Raw genomic sequence first — 15,785 nt, forward strand, 5'->3', positions numbered from 1 at the left:
TAATAATTTTTTTCCAAAAAGTCATTAAAAAAAAAAAAATTATGACTTCAAAATGTAGTAAATCCTTAATTTCTCGGACAAGCAGTCCCTTCACAAAAAATGCCACAAAATTGAAATACCTGTGGAAATCATACCAAGGGGAAAATTCTTGAACTGAAAATACAAAACCAAAGGCGTGCCTGGACGAGATTTATTTTTGGTGATCCAAGTTGATTCTAGTCTTAAAACAATATTACTTAACACTAACAAACTACAACATGGATGGAGAATACCTTAAATAAGGTTATATGGAATTTACCATTTTGCCAATGTTTGAACATCCATATTTCTTAAATTCTTCATGTTACACAGTGTGTAAAGTGTCCACTTAGACCAGCCTATGACCGGTCATAAGCCCTGTAATGCCTAGACTTCCATATTCCCTTGTTTAAGGTATTCTCCATCCCTGTTGTAGTTTGTTAATCTTAATGACTCCCGAGGGGGTGAATCCAGTCTTTTGTCTACGAACATTTGAACAAACTCAAATATTGTTACTTAACACGTTTTTTTTGGCAGGTATATTTCAGCGGTGCGAAATACCGTGCACGCCGGGCACGTGCTAGCACGCTTCGTGCAGTGGCTCAGCGCGCGAGGGGTGAGCCCGCCCGATTTGCACGTCATTGGATTCTCTCTGGGAGCTGAGGCGGCTGGACTAGCGGGCAAGGAGCTCGCCAGGAAGGGGATCATGATTGGCAGAATAACAGGTAACACGGAACGGCCCCGTAAATATCGTAAAATTTTCGTTCATTTTTATATTCGTGCGACTATGAATGTGTATTTGTATGGGGGGGGGGGGGTGAGTGTAAGGGTAGGTGTGTGTGTGTGTATGTACATGTGCGCGTTGTATGTGTTGGAGAGCGCTGTGTTGATGAGCAGGTGTGGTGGTTTTTCTTTTCTTTTTAGATGCGAATTGCGTTTATGAATTTCTTATTATTTACAAGATTTATATTTCTTAAAGCGATTTTTTCTGATTTAAGAAGCTCAGCTTTTGCTCTTGTAAATAGGAAACCACTTAAAACTCTTCATAAGAAGTCGGCCGGTTGACAGTTATCAACGGCCGACCGTTCCGCTAGAAGAGTGTTCGGCATTTTGTGTCCTACTTTGGTTTATTTTACCAATGTCCTGCACTAACTTGACCATGTGAGATACCTCTCGTGTTAGTTCTTTAATTTATTTTAAATCTTATCTTTACTTCAACATATTATTATTATGTGTGCTCTAATAATAACAATCGAACATTTTTAATTTATAAGTTAATTAATACATATTCTAAATGTTGATATTTTTTTTCTTCATAAATGTTCTTTCCCACATCATAATATTTTTTTACTGGCTTATGTAAAATTGAGTTTAGTAATTTCGCCGTTTTTCTAAATGGAAGTCTGATTTTTAAGTATCACCGATTCGATGTCGCATAGACCCTCGCCCAGACTTCTGCATCGCGCGTCCAGCTGTTGAATGGTGTGGTGCTGTAGGTAATGTGGTAGTGGAGGAAATGTGGTGAAGGCGTGTCTGTGTGAGTGTGTGTAACGTGCGTGAATAATGAGCTGAAAGCTTTGAACATGATTTAAACTATTGGATAAGTTAAAAATTATATTTATTTTTACAATCGGTGCTCACAGACAGCAAACAACTAACTACTGACATCGCTAATAGCCGCCACGATATAGATATGATGTTGGATTTAGGTTTTGTACTTACAGGAATAAAATTATTTTAGATTATAATATTGAGATTGTAATACAGAAGTTTTACATGAAAAATTTTCACAAAAACAGATAGCAACGTTTTTAATTTACACGCATTCTTTCAATTTATTTGTCATAAGCTTTTTATTGTATAATTACATATTATTATAATATAATTACACCTACAAACACGATGCAAAAACTAAAATATTTTGAAAGATTGTTCAAATCATTAGAAAGAGTATAGTAAAAATACGTGATAAAATTAATATTTGCAATATACTTCGTAGAGTACCTAAATAGGTACTTAGTATACATAAAATGCTTTCAACACACGGTTTCGGTTGGGTACACGACGATTTTTCCTTAAGTTTCTTTTTTATCAAAAATAATCTAAAAACGATATGCAGTTGCATAATTTATTGCATGTGTTTGAAATCAAGAACGCGCTTATTAAAATATCCAGATTGAGATAAGTGAAGGTATAATTAATAATATTAGTATTTTTTTTTAAACTTATGTATAATCATTTCCGTATTATAAAGGTTCATACATTTTTTTTCTTCGTTATCTCACTAAGGTTTAAAAAAAAAACAGTTTTTTTAAATAATCATTGTTCAATAAGTCCACTTATATTCACTACACACTCTCGCTTGCACACAATACTCACACACCCATACACATATACACACACCCTCACACACCCTAAATATATATAATCACCCTTACTAACATGACAACAATAATAAAACGGATACACTTAATAAGAGTACGCATTTATTTATGTTATTTTATTGTGACTATTATTACTATAATTTATTGATATACATTTAAAAAAACTTATTACTACTACGAGACTTTATTAATAATCTAGTAAAATTATATTCGATTGTATAAATTGCCTCTATCTTAAAATAAATTTTATTAAAATTAATCTTATATAAATTCTAATAAACTGCTTTAATAACATATAATGAAAACTTAATTTTGGTCTATACACAATTTTTAATTTTTCTTTTGTGACTATTGGTGTTCACATGTTATTGGTGAAAGATGTTTTGTGTTATTATTTTTTATTTTATAAATTGTATTTATATTGTGATATCTTTTACTGTTTGTGAACTGAAAATGAATAAATAAATTTACAAATTTCTTTGGAGTAACTAACAGATGTTTCAACAGTTTGGAAAATATGGAATACTAAGAGATTAGTCAGCTCTTTTACTTTTCGTAATCAACATAATAAATTCAAGACTGCGAATCGGATTGGGGTCCCATGGCTAGTCTCGTGGACTCACGGATTAAAGGTCCGAGGTTCGTACCCTACTCTACCACAACTTGATTCCCATTGAAAATAGCCCGCAAAATGTTTTTGTTTTTGTAAATCATATGAACGCAAATGTTTCGTGAATTTCGTGAAATGAACGCATGTAGATATTAAAAATCAAACCGTACTAGAGCGGCACTGCGCGGCGAAATATTATTTACACTGTTTTACATTAAACAAATCGTATTTCTGCTGCGCTTCACTGGGCGGTATTCCATACATTTTTTTCGCGCAGCGCCGTTAAATTGCAGCGACGCACTATGGAAAATAAAGGTCGGTTTAGGATCAAAAGTCAATAACTCTTTTATTTTTAAAGGTATATTTTTGAAAAAATATACCAATATAAAATAGTTTTTAAGGCTTGGAATGAAATAAATTTAATGAAATAATTGCAAACTAGTTGTAAATATTTATGTTTTCTGTCCCCTGTTAAAATACTTATTTGATCTTATCTTTAAAATATTTTAAGAATAGTATAAACACTGTAGATGTTGCAAACAATTTACCAGTCTTGAAGATGCCTACAGAGGTAAAAGCGCTTGTTGGTCAAAATAATAAAAAGTAAAACTAAACCAAGAAGTTTCATTAATAAGTTTATTTTATCATAATCATTAGGTATTTTTTATGCAAAAAAATATTTTTTTACTGGACAGTATTTCATAGACCTTTATTACTTTAAAAATGTATTAAAAAAAACGTTAGGTTTTCCCATTGACGTAAGGCGATTTAAGAGTGCTGGCTGGCAAAAGAGCCTCCTGGAGGCGTCTTAAGAGCGGATGTGGAAAAGAAGAAGAGTACGATCGTATGTGGCTAAAAAAATACTTTGTTTACATTTAAAATTTAAATGTAGATATGCTATTTTTTCATTTTCATCTTAAATACGCAGTAACCAAAATTTCAAATGAGAGCGTGGCATTTTGTCCTCGTGACCTTTCCCTTATTTGAATGTCACACAAATATAGCTACATTCCTTAACCTTTGAAAGGTCTATTAAAAAAAATTACAAAAAACTTTTATCAACGCAATACCCTACAAAGATAAATTATTCAATAACTAGGCGGATTTCATCCATTTTTACTAACTAAGATCTAAAAACTGTTTTTAGCTCTTGTATTGCGAATTATTTATCCACTCCACATTTATTCGCATCTGATAATAATACTTTCGATTTTTATTATTCCTTCTCTTCTCATCTCCCTCGTTTATTTATTTCTGTAAAAAAAAAATATTTTTATGGGGTTCAGTGCATTTCAGTCCTTTAGGCAAACAATTATGTGTAGAGCGGAAATGTATTCAAACATAAGAATAAATAAATAAATATGATATTATAAAATTACGATACCGAAAACTCACGATAAAAATAAACATTTATCTTAAATTAAAACATATCCGTAAGTAAAAAAATTAAATTTTAGGTAATAATATTACTAAATAATGTGCAATTAATAAATAAAACAAAACTGAAATGAACATAATAATTAATTCAATATATTTTTATTTATTCATTTAAATTTAGTTACATTTTACATACATTCATGAACTTATTATGGCTTTTAAGGCTGTGGACGTGTTAAGACATAATAATTTTAAAAAGTAAAACTGTAAATTATATTTTAAAATACGATCTTTCGATTTTATTCGGCGGAACTAGGGGGGTGCGGGATTGACGCGAGAGCAAGAGAGAGTGCTGGTTGGTGATAGTATATCCTGAAGGCGTCTGTCTACATCCTCCACTTAAGAGCGGATGTGGAAAAGAAGAAGAATTTATAAAAAAAAATTGCATCTACCTTCACAAGCTAGCTAGATTATCGTCAAACGGATTTCAGTAGAAAATCTTCTTTTGTGGAAATAGTGTTGTCACTAAAGCTCCTTATCTTCCACCCGTGGAATGTCACAAAAATAAGCTCAGCGACTATTACACATTACACCAGCCCTTCGGATAATACGCTCCCAGTAAGAACTAGGCCAGGGGCGTACCATAACTTTGCGTATAGGATAGCTGAGGTGCCTAGTTTTTATTACAGGAGCCTATTTAAAATACGAAAGGGAAAAAATATTTCATTTGACACTGAGCGCGGAGAAAAATTTGACATTAAAGACAAAAATAACACAATTGAGTTAAATACAGGAGTGAGACGTTTGCTCAAATTATGGTTAATAGAAAAAAGTTTTTTGTATTAGTGATAGTTTTTAATTTTTGATAATGTAATATGTAATGTTTTTCAAGTAAAATTATTGTTAATGTAGATTAAATGTGAATATTCGATGCAGTTAAAAGATCCTGCTGAAGAGTTGTATGTATGCAACTCAGCGGGACTTTATTTTAAGACAAATTTGTAAATATTTTGGAAAAATAAAAAAAATAATGATTGTGATTTAAAAATTCAAGGTAGTTACAACGCATCATTTGATCATTTGACGTTTGAGATAACATAATGCACATGCGCCGTAAGGTGCAATGGCAACATTTTGGAAGAAATGTTGCCACTATAAAAAATAAATATTGCTTTTTTTTTCATCGATTTTCCTGAAAACACGTATCGACATTTCGGTAACCGGCTTCGTAATACCGAGGTAGACAGAGATAGTTAACAAGTTAAGCATGGGGTACATACCTATGAAAGTAGCGTTTGTAATCCCCCCCCCCCCCCACGAACAGTGTGTAATATGTCTGATCTAGCTTTACTTTAATCATTTTTGTAATGTTTTAATTTTACATTAGCATTGAAACATCTTAATATATGACCGGTGTAATCTCCTGCATACTTATTTTTTTTAGGCATGAATATGTATTATGTATCACGTCGCAAAGTCAGTCGCGATTCAACGCCCGGTTTGATTCGATGTGTGTTGAACTGTAGTGATTTTAATGTTTTTTTTCGAAACGGAAGTTATAGAACAAGATATGTTATTTATATTTGTTCTATAAAAATAATTTATATACTCGCGTTAGTACGTAAATTCACTCAATTTAAAAAAACATATTTAAAAAATGATGAAAATACTTTAACAGTGCATTCACTTAGACCTACTAAAAATACCCCTCAAGGCCCGTTTTGATATATATATGTTTTTTAAGTTTCATCTCTTATTATTTCAATGCATCTACAACTCCTCAAATTTTCTCGTTTAGGAAATATTTTTATTTTTCCGTGGGTCATGGATCGATTTCGAAAAGATAATTTTATAGCGTATGGCGGAATAGCAATAAGAATACCCGTAATTAGCGCCTCTGGAACTATACATCTGATGAGTTTAATTTACAAAACTATAATAAAATCTTTATAAAAATAATGTTTTTATAAATATCGCGTCATGGCTCTAAAATAAATTACCAGCGAAATAAAAAGCATTGCAGTGAAGTAATGTTTTTAACAGAAAATGCAAACTGGCTGGATGAAGAGTTTTTGTTTCCTACCTTTTATTTTACCAACAATTTCATCAAATAAAAAAAAATGTAAACAAAAAGATGGATCTCCTAAAGATTTTGATAATTGCAGTGCTGCAGTTAAAAAAAATAAAAGTTTAAAATATTGTTAAATACAATCTTTACAAGAAACTACTTAAGCAGCTGAGGTAGCGTTGCGAGAATCGGAAAAGAGGGAAGCAGCCAATATTTTAAAAGAACTTTCAGCTGCATCACCTAGACGTGCTAATAAAATGAAAAGAAATAGGCGTTTACAGTTAGTCAAACCGATTCCATACACAAATGAAGAAGCTCTTGCTTATTTCCTTGATGCGAACCACACAGTACACACTTAAAAATTGACTCATTCCCAAGTCAAAGAACGACGATTTAATTTTAATCCACCTTACTATCAAATAAAAACCGCAAAGAAGGCTCGCTATCCACCAAAAGATACCATTACTGTGACCGAGACATATTCACAATTACAACTACAATGCATTATGGATCTTACGATTGAGCGGATATTTTAATCACAAGAACCTGTTGTATACTGTTTGATTCCCGAATCTTAACAAACAGAGATTTGATGTCGATGTTGTTCATTTCCTCAGACCTGCTAATTTCTAGTTTGAGAACATCCCATCCAATAAAATCAAAATTCTTTGTGAGAGAAGCTCTAAATTTCCCCAAAAAATCCATCATAAAATACGTATATTGAAGACAGTGAATTCGATAGCGAATAAAAAACAGTTTTTTTTTTAATATGCCGTTATGTAGTTATTTTATTTTTGATTACTAAAATAATACTATTGTAGCAATATGTTATATTTTTATATACAAATACACATTTTTTTCAATTTATACAAATAAGTTTGATTTAATTTACTACAACAAATTCAAAGGTGTTTTTCATATAATTTTCTCTGCTTTCAACGGTACATTTTCCCAATTATCACAACTCAAAACTCAATTTTGCTATGCAGACTAACTTGTAGCCAAATATGTTTTCGATAGTACATTAAATAGAAACATATTACAACAGAGATGAAGAACATTTAAGAGAAGGTAATATAGAAGTCTAGGCATCTACAGGGCTTGCTTATGACCGGTTCAATGGCTGGTTTAAGTTGCCACTTTTGGCTAGACTTTTATATTACCTTCTCTTGAATGTTCTTCATCTCTGTTGTAATATGTTAATATAAACAGCTCCCCGGGGAGTTGAATCCAGTCCTTGTCTACGAGAATTTGGACAAACTCAAAATATTGTTGACATTAAATATAGTTTTTAATTTAATAATAAACTTAATAGTATTAAATTAAAACCGGATCAGTCATATTACACACTGTGCCACGTCTCTGAGTTACGGAGTAAAACAACTACGTTGAATACAAGAACAAAGAATATTGTTCCAGTACTGCCTTTGTACTGCCTTTGTTCCTGGCGATCGGTTAAGATTTACGGGTACTGGACTTACTGTTCCTTTTTTATTTTCTTTTTCTCAATATAAGACATTGTTATTTAAGTCCAGTACTGTTGTACTGCAAATTCATTAGTGCTATTTCAGATTATTTTATAATATTTTAAAGTTTTTTTCACCACAACTGGCTAAGAGTAACAATTACACAACAGAAATGAAATGCCGTACATTTTGTATAAAAAGCAGTACGTTTTCGCCCAAGCTTCACAGGTCATACCAAGCCGAAAACCGAATTATTGCAGAACGCCGAAAACCGATCGATACATTTCCACATTTTGCAACAGTTCCATTACGTTGGTTGCGATACATATAAATACATAAGTTATTTCCTTTGTTGAGATATCGGTTTCTTTTAACTCCAGTTATTAGTCTACAAACATTTGGACGAGCTAAAAATATGGTTAATATTTATGCGGTACAAAATTTTAAGTTTCCCTCCTGTCAGACATTAACTGCTGAGGAACAATTAGCTGTGGACGTCCGGGACGTCAAGAGCCGGATGCCTTGTAAACTAGGCAAGCGTGGTTAAGGCTCTAGGGAGACTTATTCTGACACAATTTTGTTTCGTAAGTTCGCTTGTTCGTCATATATCCGCCTCACTCTAACGCAATCAAAATCGGATTTCGCTCTCATTCCCTCACATACGATACGAACAAATTTAAGAAACGAATTAGCCATAGAATGAGAACACAGGAGCCATCCGCAGTATAGCCCAGCCGACCGTTTCGTAATGTCAGAACTACAGAACGCGATTCTGACTTGGGAGGTGGTACAGGAGCTGGCAGCCGACAGAGCGGACATGAAATGATGATGATGACCAAACTTAAATGTTACTGGATGAATAATACAGGTCTGTGTGTAAAATATAACCAGAACCCTAGAAGAGTGTTTTCGAGTCGATGGCTGCTTTCAGGTGAAAGTCAAGGAAATCGAGTGGGGATAATTTCGCCTCGATGTGATGCGATTGGAGCGTTCGCCTACCATTATCGAAGTGCAGGGTTCGATTCCTGGCAGGGTAGACGTAAAATATTGATTTCTAAGGTTTTTCCATAAACACTATTTTATTGTTCCTGAAGCGTAAGACTGATCACCTTATCTTTACATAACGGATGATCGAATTACTGCGCACTCGGTTTACCGCACTGGGTGCGGAAAGGGGAATTGTGATAATGAAAGCCAAGGTTGTATTCCAGGTCTGGACCCGGCATTCCCGCTGTACAACCTGAAGGGCAGCCGGGGCAGGCTGAGCCGAGGGGACGCGACGTTCGTGGACGTGGTGCACACCAACTCCGGCGTGTTCGGCTACCCCACGCCCATCGGCCACGCTGACTTCTACCCTAACTGGGGCTCGCCCATCCAGCCCGGCTGCCTGCCGCAGGACCTCGCGAGGAGGGGTACCCTGGACCAACTCGGTAATCCTCTGTCAATTATGAATTATTTAGGGTATGGAAAAAAATCTAGAAAAAAAATACACATATGTCTTGCAGTGCGATTCTGAACGCTCTATAGGGGATAGAGAAAGCGTTGCTAGCACGTAATAAGTGCGTACACATAGCTGTATTCTTCGTCAGCACGGACACATAATACACAAGTTATAAATTACGTCAACCCCTGCACTGGTATTCTAAATACTCTCTAGGGGGATAGAGAAAATTAATTCAAAATAATTAAAATTAATAAAAAAAGTCGTTCACGTACTTATTACGTCATGTTAACGGCGTCTGCGCTAACAATATTAGTTATGCAGATGATATGGTATTATTGACTCTATCTATTAATAGTATGAGATTGTTGCTCAATATTTGCGAAAAATATGCAATTGACCACAATATGATATACAATGCAAAAAAATCTGGCGTACTTATATTTAAACACAATTCTGAGTTCGTGCACCCATCGCCACTTGTATTCCTAGACAACAACAGTTTAACGGTAACTGCAAAAGTCAAATATCTAGGGCACATACTGACTGATAATTGTAAAGAAGATCAGGACATAGAGAGACAGAGAAGAGCCATCAATGTCAGGACCTCTATGCTAGCGAGACGCTTCTTTCAATGCAGTAACGAAGTGAAGAAAATCATATTTACTTCGTATTTGACGTCCATGTATACAGTGGAACTTTGGAACAACTATACGCAAGGAGCGTGGAATAAATCAAGGATCACGTATAACAACTCATACAGACAATTATTCGGATTGCCTAGGTACTGCAGTGCCTCTGAAATGTTTACAGCTGGACGAATAAACACCTTCGCTGCCCTGCTTCGCCAAAGAGCCTGGAGCCTATGGGAACGCCTAAAAAACTCTAATAACGAAATTCTCCAAGCCACTGCAGGGTGGATCCATTCACCGTTGTTCGAGCGATGGCGCGATATGTTAAGACCACCATAAGTGCTGCAATATAAAATTTTATTTTATGTTTATATTCATGTTACTACTACTACTACTACCATCACGCCATTTCCCCGTAGGGGTAGGCAGAGAGAATGGACCGCCACACACGTCTATCCTGGCATACACTCCTAGCCTCTTCCACATTCATACATCTTGTCATACATGCCCTTCGGTTCTGTCTGCTTTTGACATGACCAGACTTAAGATTTTGGTTTATCTGATCATGCCACGTCTTCCTTGGTCGTCCTCGTCTAACGTTGCCGTTCATTTTTGCCATATATACTTGTTTTACCATTCTCTCATCGTCCATTCGTTCTACGTGACCAAACCATCTCAGAGACCCTTTTTTAATCTTATCAATTATACTTGTCTCAGATTTACACTCTCTCCTGATTTCATCATTCGCAACCCTGTCATACATTGATTTCCCACACATTCGTCTAAGAGATCGCATTTCAACCGCGTTCACTCGGCTTTTATCCTTCCTCTGCCAGTTCCATGTTTCACTTCCATACATAAGTGTTGGGACTAAAACTCCGTTGTGCACTGCCAGTTTAGCTTCGATTGACATATTTTTATTAGAAATTACTGTGCTTAGTGCTCCGTTCATTTTGTTGCCCGCATTCACTCTTCTTTCAACATCTTTTTCTACTCTTCCATCTCTTGAAAACATGCTTCCCAGGTACACAAATTCTTCTACTTGCTCAAGACATTCGTTGTTTACATTTATTACGCAGTCAGTAACCTCACTATCCCTTTCAAATACCATCACTTTTGACTTACTTTCGTTCATCGCCAATTCGCTCTCCAGGCATACATCATACATTCTAGAGACTATTTGCTGCAAATCAGCCTTGCTGCTTGCTAACAGAACTGCATCGTCAGCATACAACAAGCAGCTTACTGAAAAATTATCAATTTTTGCTCCAATACCCATACATTCTATCTCTTTCATACAGTTGTCCATGTATAGATTAAACAACCATGGTGACATTACACATCCCTGTTTCACGCCTTTTGAGATCGCAAACCAAGATGTAAATCCCCCATTAACTCTTATACACGCTGAACTCTCCTCATAGAGAGACGATACTGCACGTATAAGTTTATTGTTTACTCCATACTTTTCCAACACGCCCCACAATTTCATTCTATCTACTTTATCATACGCTTTTTGCAAATCGACAAATGCGCAGAATAGTTTTTGACTTTTTGCCAAAAACTTCTCCGTTAGCATTCGCAGCGCAAAAATTTGATCCGTGCATCCACGTCCACTCATAAAGGCTCCTTGCACGTCCCACACTTTGTCTTTCGTCACCTTTCTTACTTTCTCGATTATAATTTTCCCATACAGTTTACCGACAGAACTCAGAAGACTGATGGCCCTATAGTTTCCACATTCCGCACGAGATCCCTTTCCCTTATATAAAGGCATGACAACTGCCCTCCTCCAATCCAACGGCGTATGTCCTTCCTTTAGGCAGAGATTGAAAAGTCTGTGCAGCCATGTGCTCACGATCTATCACGATATTCATGTTTATTGTTATATTTATGTTTATTGTTATATTTTTGTTTATATTTATAATTATGTTCATGTTTATATGATAGAATTAGCTCTGCACTTTATAGCCATTTTACTGGAATAAAAATTTTTAAAAAAAGAAAAAATTACGTGTCATAAAGTACGTGAATTACGTGTCAGCAACGCTTTCTCTATCCCCCTAGAGAGCGTTTAGATATCAGCGCAGGCGTCGACGAAACTCATAGCTTTTGTAGTATGCGTCCGTGCTGATAAAGAATACATATATGTGTGAAATATAACCAAAAACCTTGACAAATGTCTTCGACTCGATAGCTATTTTCAAATAAAAACCTGAAAAGCGAAATAGTGGGAAGTTTTGATCCAAATAGGATATATTTCAGATCCTAGGTTCATTTCCTGGCAGGATAGAGGTGGAATATTGGTTTTGAAGATGGTTCTACACTGTAATGTATTACTGTTCCTGTACTAGCACTAATCACCTTACCTTCGATTCACGAAAATGAGATACGCTGCAATTGGACCACCAATGCAGTGCTCTATGTACCACAGGGTGCGGATATAAGAAGTGTGGTTGGTTGGTTTAAGTGATCAATATTTATGGTGTTATATTTTTTATGTAGCATTCATATTGCTTTTAGAGTTACTTTACTATAGATATTGCTTCCAGGCGCAAGATTGCACAACTATTTGTTGAATTTAATTAAAAAATATCGTATGTTAATTTAATCTGCGCATTGAAAATGTATTACTATCTGACCCAAGATGAAGACGTTCATGTGAACATTTATAAATCGTTTGCGGATAACCGTAAAAGAGTTCGTAAATCGTAAATAATAAATTAACCCTAAGTAACCCGGTCGTGACCAATCGTGATCAGAATATCAAAACTTGACATTAGATCCCGCCCACCCCTCGTATTTTTTTGTACTTAATATCACCAAATAATATAGGTAGTTCACCCTTGTTTGTATTACTAAAGTACTTACCGCTGAGAAACGTTGACAGTAGTTTTTATTCGATGTTATTCATTGGATTTTATAATCACGCAATGTCGCAATCATGAATGGATTTGTACGTGATAGTGGTGCCTTAATTAGATTGAATTGCAAATTTCCGATGTTACTTTTGGTCTACTAATGCCCATTTAGATAATATTTTTCAAATCTTTTGTAGGCTCATACAGAGCAAAGGAAAAAGAGAAGACACCAGAAGATTTGACAATATCAAACACGCAAAGTACTGTGAAGGCATTGAGGAAAAATGCATATGTAACCTAGTAAAAGAACAAGAATTAGAAACGGATGAAAGGAATGAAAATTCAAAAATATATGATTTTGTATTCTGTAAGCGTTTTTGTGGTATCCAATGTAATATAGAAATAAAAACACTAGTTAAACGTCACGAAATGAACAAAATCAGTAGAAAGTAATAGCAAACCTACAACGATAAAAGCAATAAAGAGAAGAAAAATAATGGGCGAAAAAAAAAAAAAATATGCGATAACCTCTCTTACGATTTATATATTTTTTCCATTTATTGAAGCATACCATGACATGATAACAAGTTAGAAAATAGACACAGCGAAACCAGAAATGACAAAAGATTACAATGTGAACACAAACATAAAAATAATGCAGAAGTATGTATAAGAATAACAAAATAATAGTTGTAATAATGTACACAAAACTTGACTTATAAAATTTTAACATAAATTGAAACAAGTACCTACTATTAGAAAAAACTCACTAAAAACCTGATAGTGCCTATCTAATACAGAAAAATAATTCTTTTAATAACCAGAAACAAAAGCTGCATTAATTAAATAAGAAATAAAAAATAATTATGTAATATTTTTCCAATGAAACAAATATAACAAATCATAACAATGAACTGCTTAGACGCAAAAAATATACAAACAGAATTTATCAATAAGCAGTTTATATAAGGAATTGAGAAAATTGATTGGAAACGTTGCAAAAAACATAAGGAAAATATAAAATATTTTTTTCCTCCCTGTTATTGAATGAACTCGGATTTGATACGAGTATTTCGAAGTGATTAAATCAGTGGACAGTTGCCAAAATTTCAGAAGCAAATTTTTCCCTCATTTGGATATCCGTGCAAGCGTAAACGTGTAAACTACCGCTAGTTAACAGGATTGATTGGACGTGGGTGTGGAGATTGACATAATAAATTATACAAACCAACAACAAAGGCCATTCGACCTGTATTTGATTAGTGGTTGAGTATCTACCTATAACATTTATCTGTGACAAGTCGCGTCGCCTGGATTTGAATCACAATCTAAATTTTCGGATTAATTTAAATCAAACATGTTTTAAACCCACCAAAAACATGATGAAACCCCCAATAATATTTTGTATTTACATATTCTGATTCTAAAATATTTTATCGAACGTGTATGAAACATAAAGTGAGGTTTCAAACAAATTAATTCGTATGCTTAAATTTTAACAGGTATGGTCCTTTTTAGATGATGCCATGTAGGTTGGTTTCAAATCAACGTTTCACCTTCTGCAGCAGGGGCCATCTTCTGTAAAGTTTACTCTTAAGGTATCACCTGAACCGATATTATTTTGGACTGTGATCAACGGCGGGGTTATTGAGGATTGCGTAATATGAATTTGAATTGGTGATGCAACAAACCTCTGCTTCTGCTTCCGCAACTGCGGAAATTCTGCACGTTTTTGGACATTTGTTTCTGATTCTGTTACCGCAACATTTATAACTGAAATTTGAACGGAACTTTATGTGCGGGAGGGGTGTTCCAGGCGTTCCAGCCATCTACGAGCGAGCCGGGCGCGTGCTTTCGGCACTTTTCGCAACGCGTTTGTTTACGTACTTTTTTTACTTCATTATACGTCGTGACGTGAGTGTAAAATCGTTTGATTTTCTGTTCTTGTTTGTTTTAGTTATTAATTTGTGTCGTGTGTGCAACTTAAGTGCAATTATGAAATCAAAAACTAGTTTGGAACTATTTTGTTGAAATTGACGATCTAACAGCCAGATGAGAACTATGCGCCGAACTCAAATTGAGAATAAAGCCTAACCTACCTATCAATGTTGAATTCATCATTACAAATGTTAGAATGCCTGTTAAGTATGAATGAAGACCAGCAAGACTCGATTACAAATAACGAGAATGACAATCTAATTTTGGAGACACAGTCACAACTTTGGGAATACAAAAAAAGAAAAACGATTGGCTTTACACGAACGTCCCCTTTTGTGTTGGAAATTAGATTCATACAAACATACTAATATTTTGCCATTAGTGCGCCAATATTTATCAGCTCCTCCCGGCAACGTCACCAGTGAGCAATTATTTAGCGGAGCTGGTCTTATATTTGAAGAACACCGCAACAGACTATTAGGTGTAAAAGCGGCAAACTACTTTTCATAAAATATAACTTACACTACTTAATTTTGAAAATTAATTTCATTAAAAATTGTATTTGTAAAAAAATGTGCTTTTTTCCATAGTATTTACACATCCGCTTCCGCGTCCGTTTCTGTTTCCGCTAAAATTTACTTTTAACATCTGTTTTCGTTTCGGCTTCCGTTATGACACTTCCGTTACATCACTAATTTGAATCCTAGAATATGGAATTTCGTACTTGTGGACTCGAGAAATTGATATAAGGCGTAGATTTTCACGAAATTCATAAAAGTGCTAGTATCTCGAAAACTAATGTTTTTTAACTAAGGCCATTCATATGTACATATTATAATAAGTCGTTAAATTGCATATCAGCCTTCGAAGGGAATATGTTGAGTTATGGGATACCTGTATGCATATGTTTTTTATTACCATTGTGTTGTTATTGATTTCCCGATAAACAAAATGAAAAATAAAGTAAATGAACTTTTTAACATTTACCGG

The 15,785-nt window shown here is 34.6% G+C and overlaps 2 protein-coding genes across 2 annotated transcripts in view; one reads left to right on the forward strand and one right to left on the reverse strand.

Annotated features, from left to right (window-relative positions):
• Window positions 1–15,785, reverse strand: part of LOC148272846 (uncharacterized) — a 187,087-nt gene that overhangs the window by 79,460 nt on the left and 91,842 nt on the right. The gene's annotated exons all lie outside the window — the stretch shown is intronic.
• The window catches only part of LOC148272847 (pancreatic lipase-related protein 2), a 66,182-nt gene that overhangs the window by 30,962 nt on the left and 19,435 nt on the right, over window positions 1–15,785 (forward strand). The window contains exons 5-6 of the mRNA XM_088239498.1: window positions 556–743; window positions 9,135–9,353. Of these exons, the coding sequence (XP_088095624.1) occupies window positions 556–743; window positions 9,135–9,353 (407 nt within the window). The remainder of the gene's footprint in view (window positions 1–555; window positions 744–9,134; window positions 9,354–15,785) is intronic.

Source organism: Micrasema longulum, unplaced genomic scaffold (genome assembly GCF_059751315.1).
Source record: "Micrasema longulum isolate JH-2025_06_02 unplaced genomic scaffold, ASM5975131v1 h1tg002175l, whole genome shotgun sequence".
NCBI classification, from domain to species: domain Eukaryota; kingdom Metazoa; phylum Arthropoda; class Insecta; order Trichoptera; family Brachycentridae; genus Micrasema; species Micrasema longulum.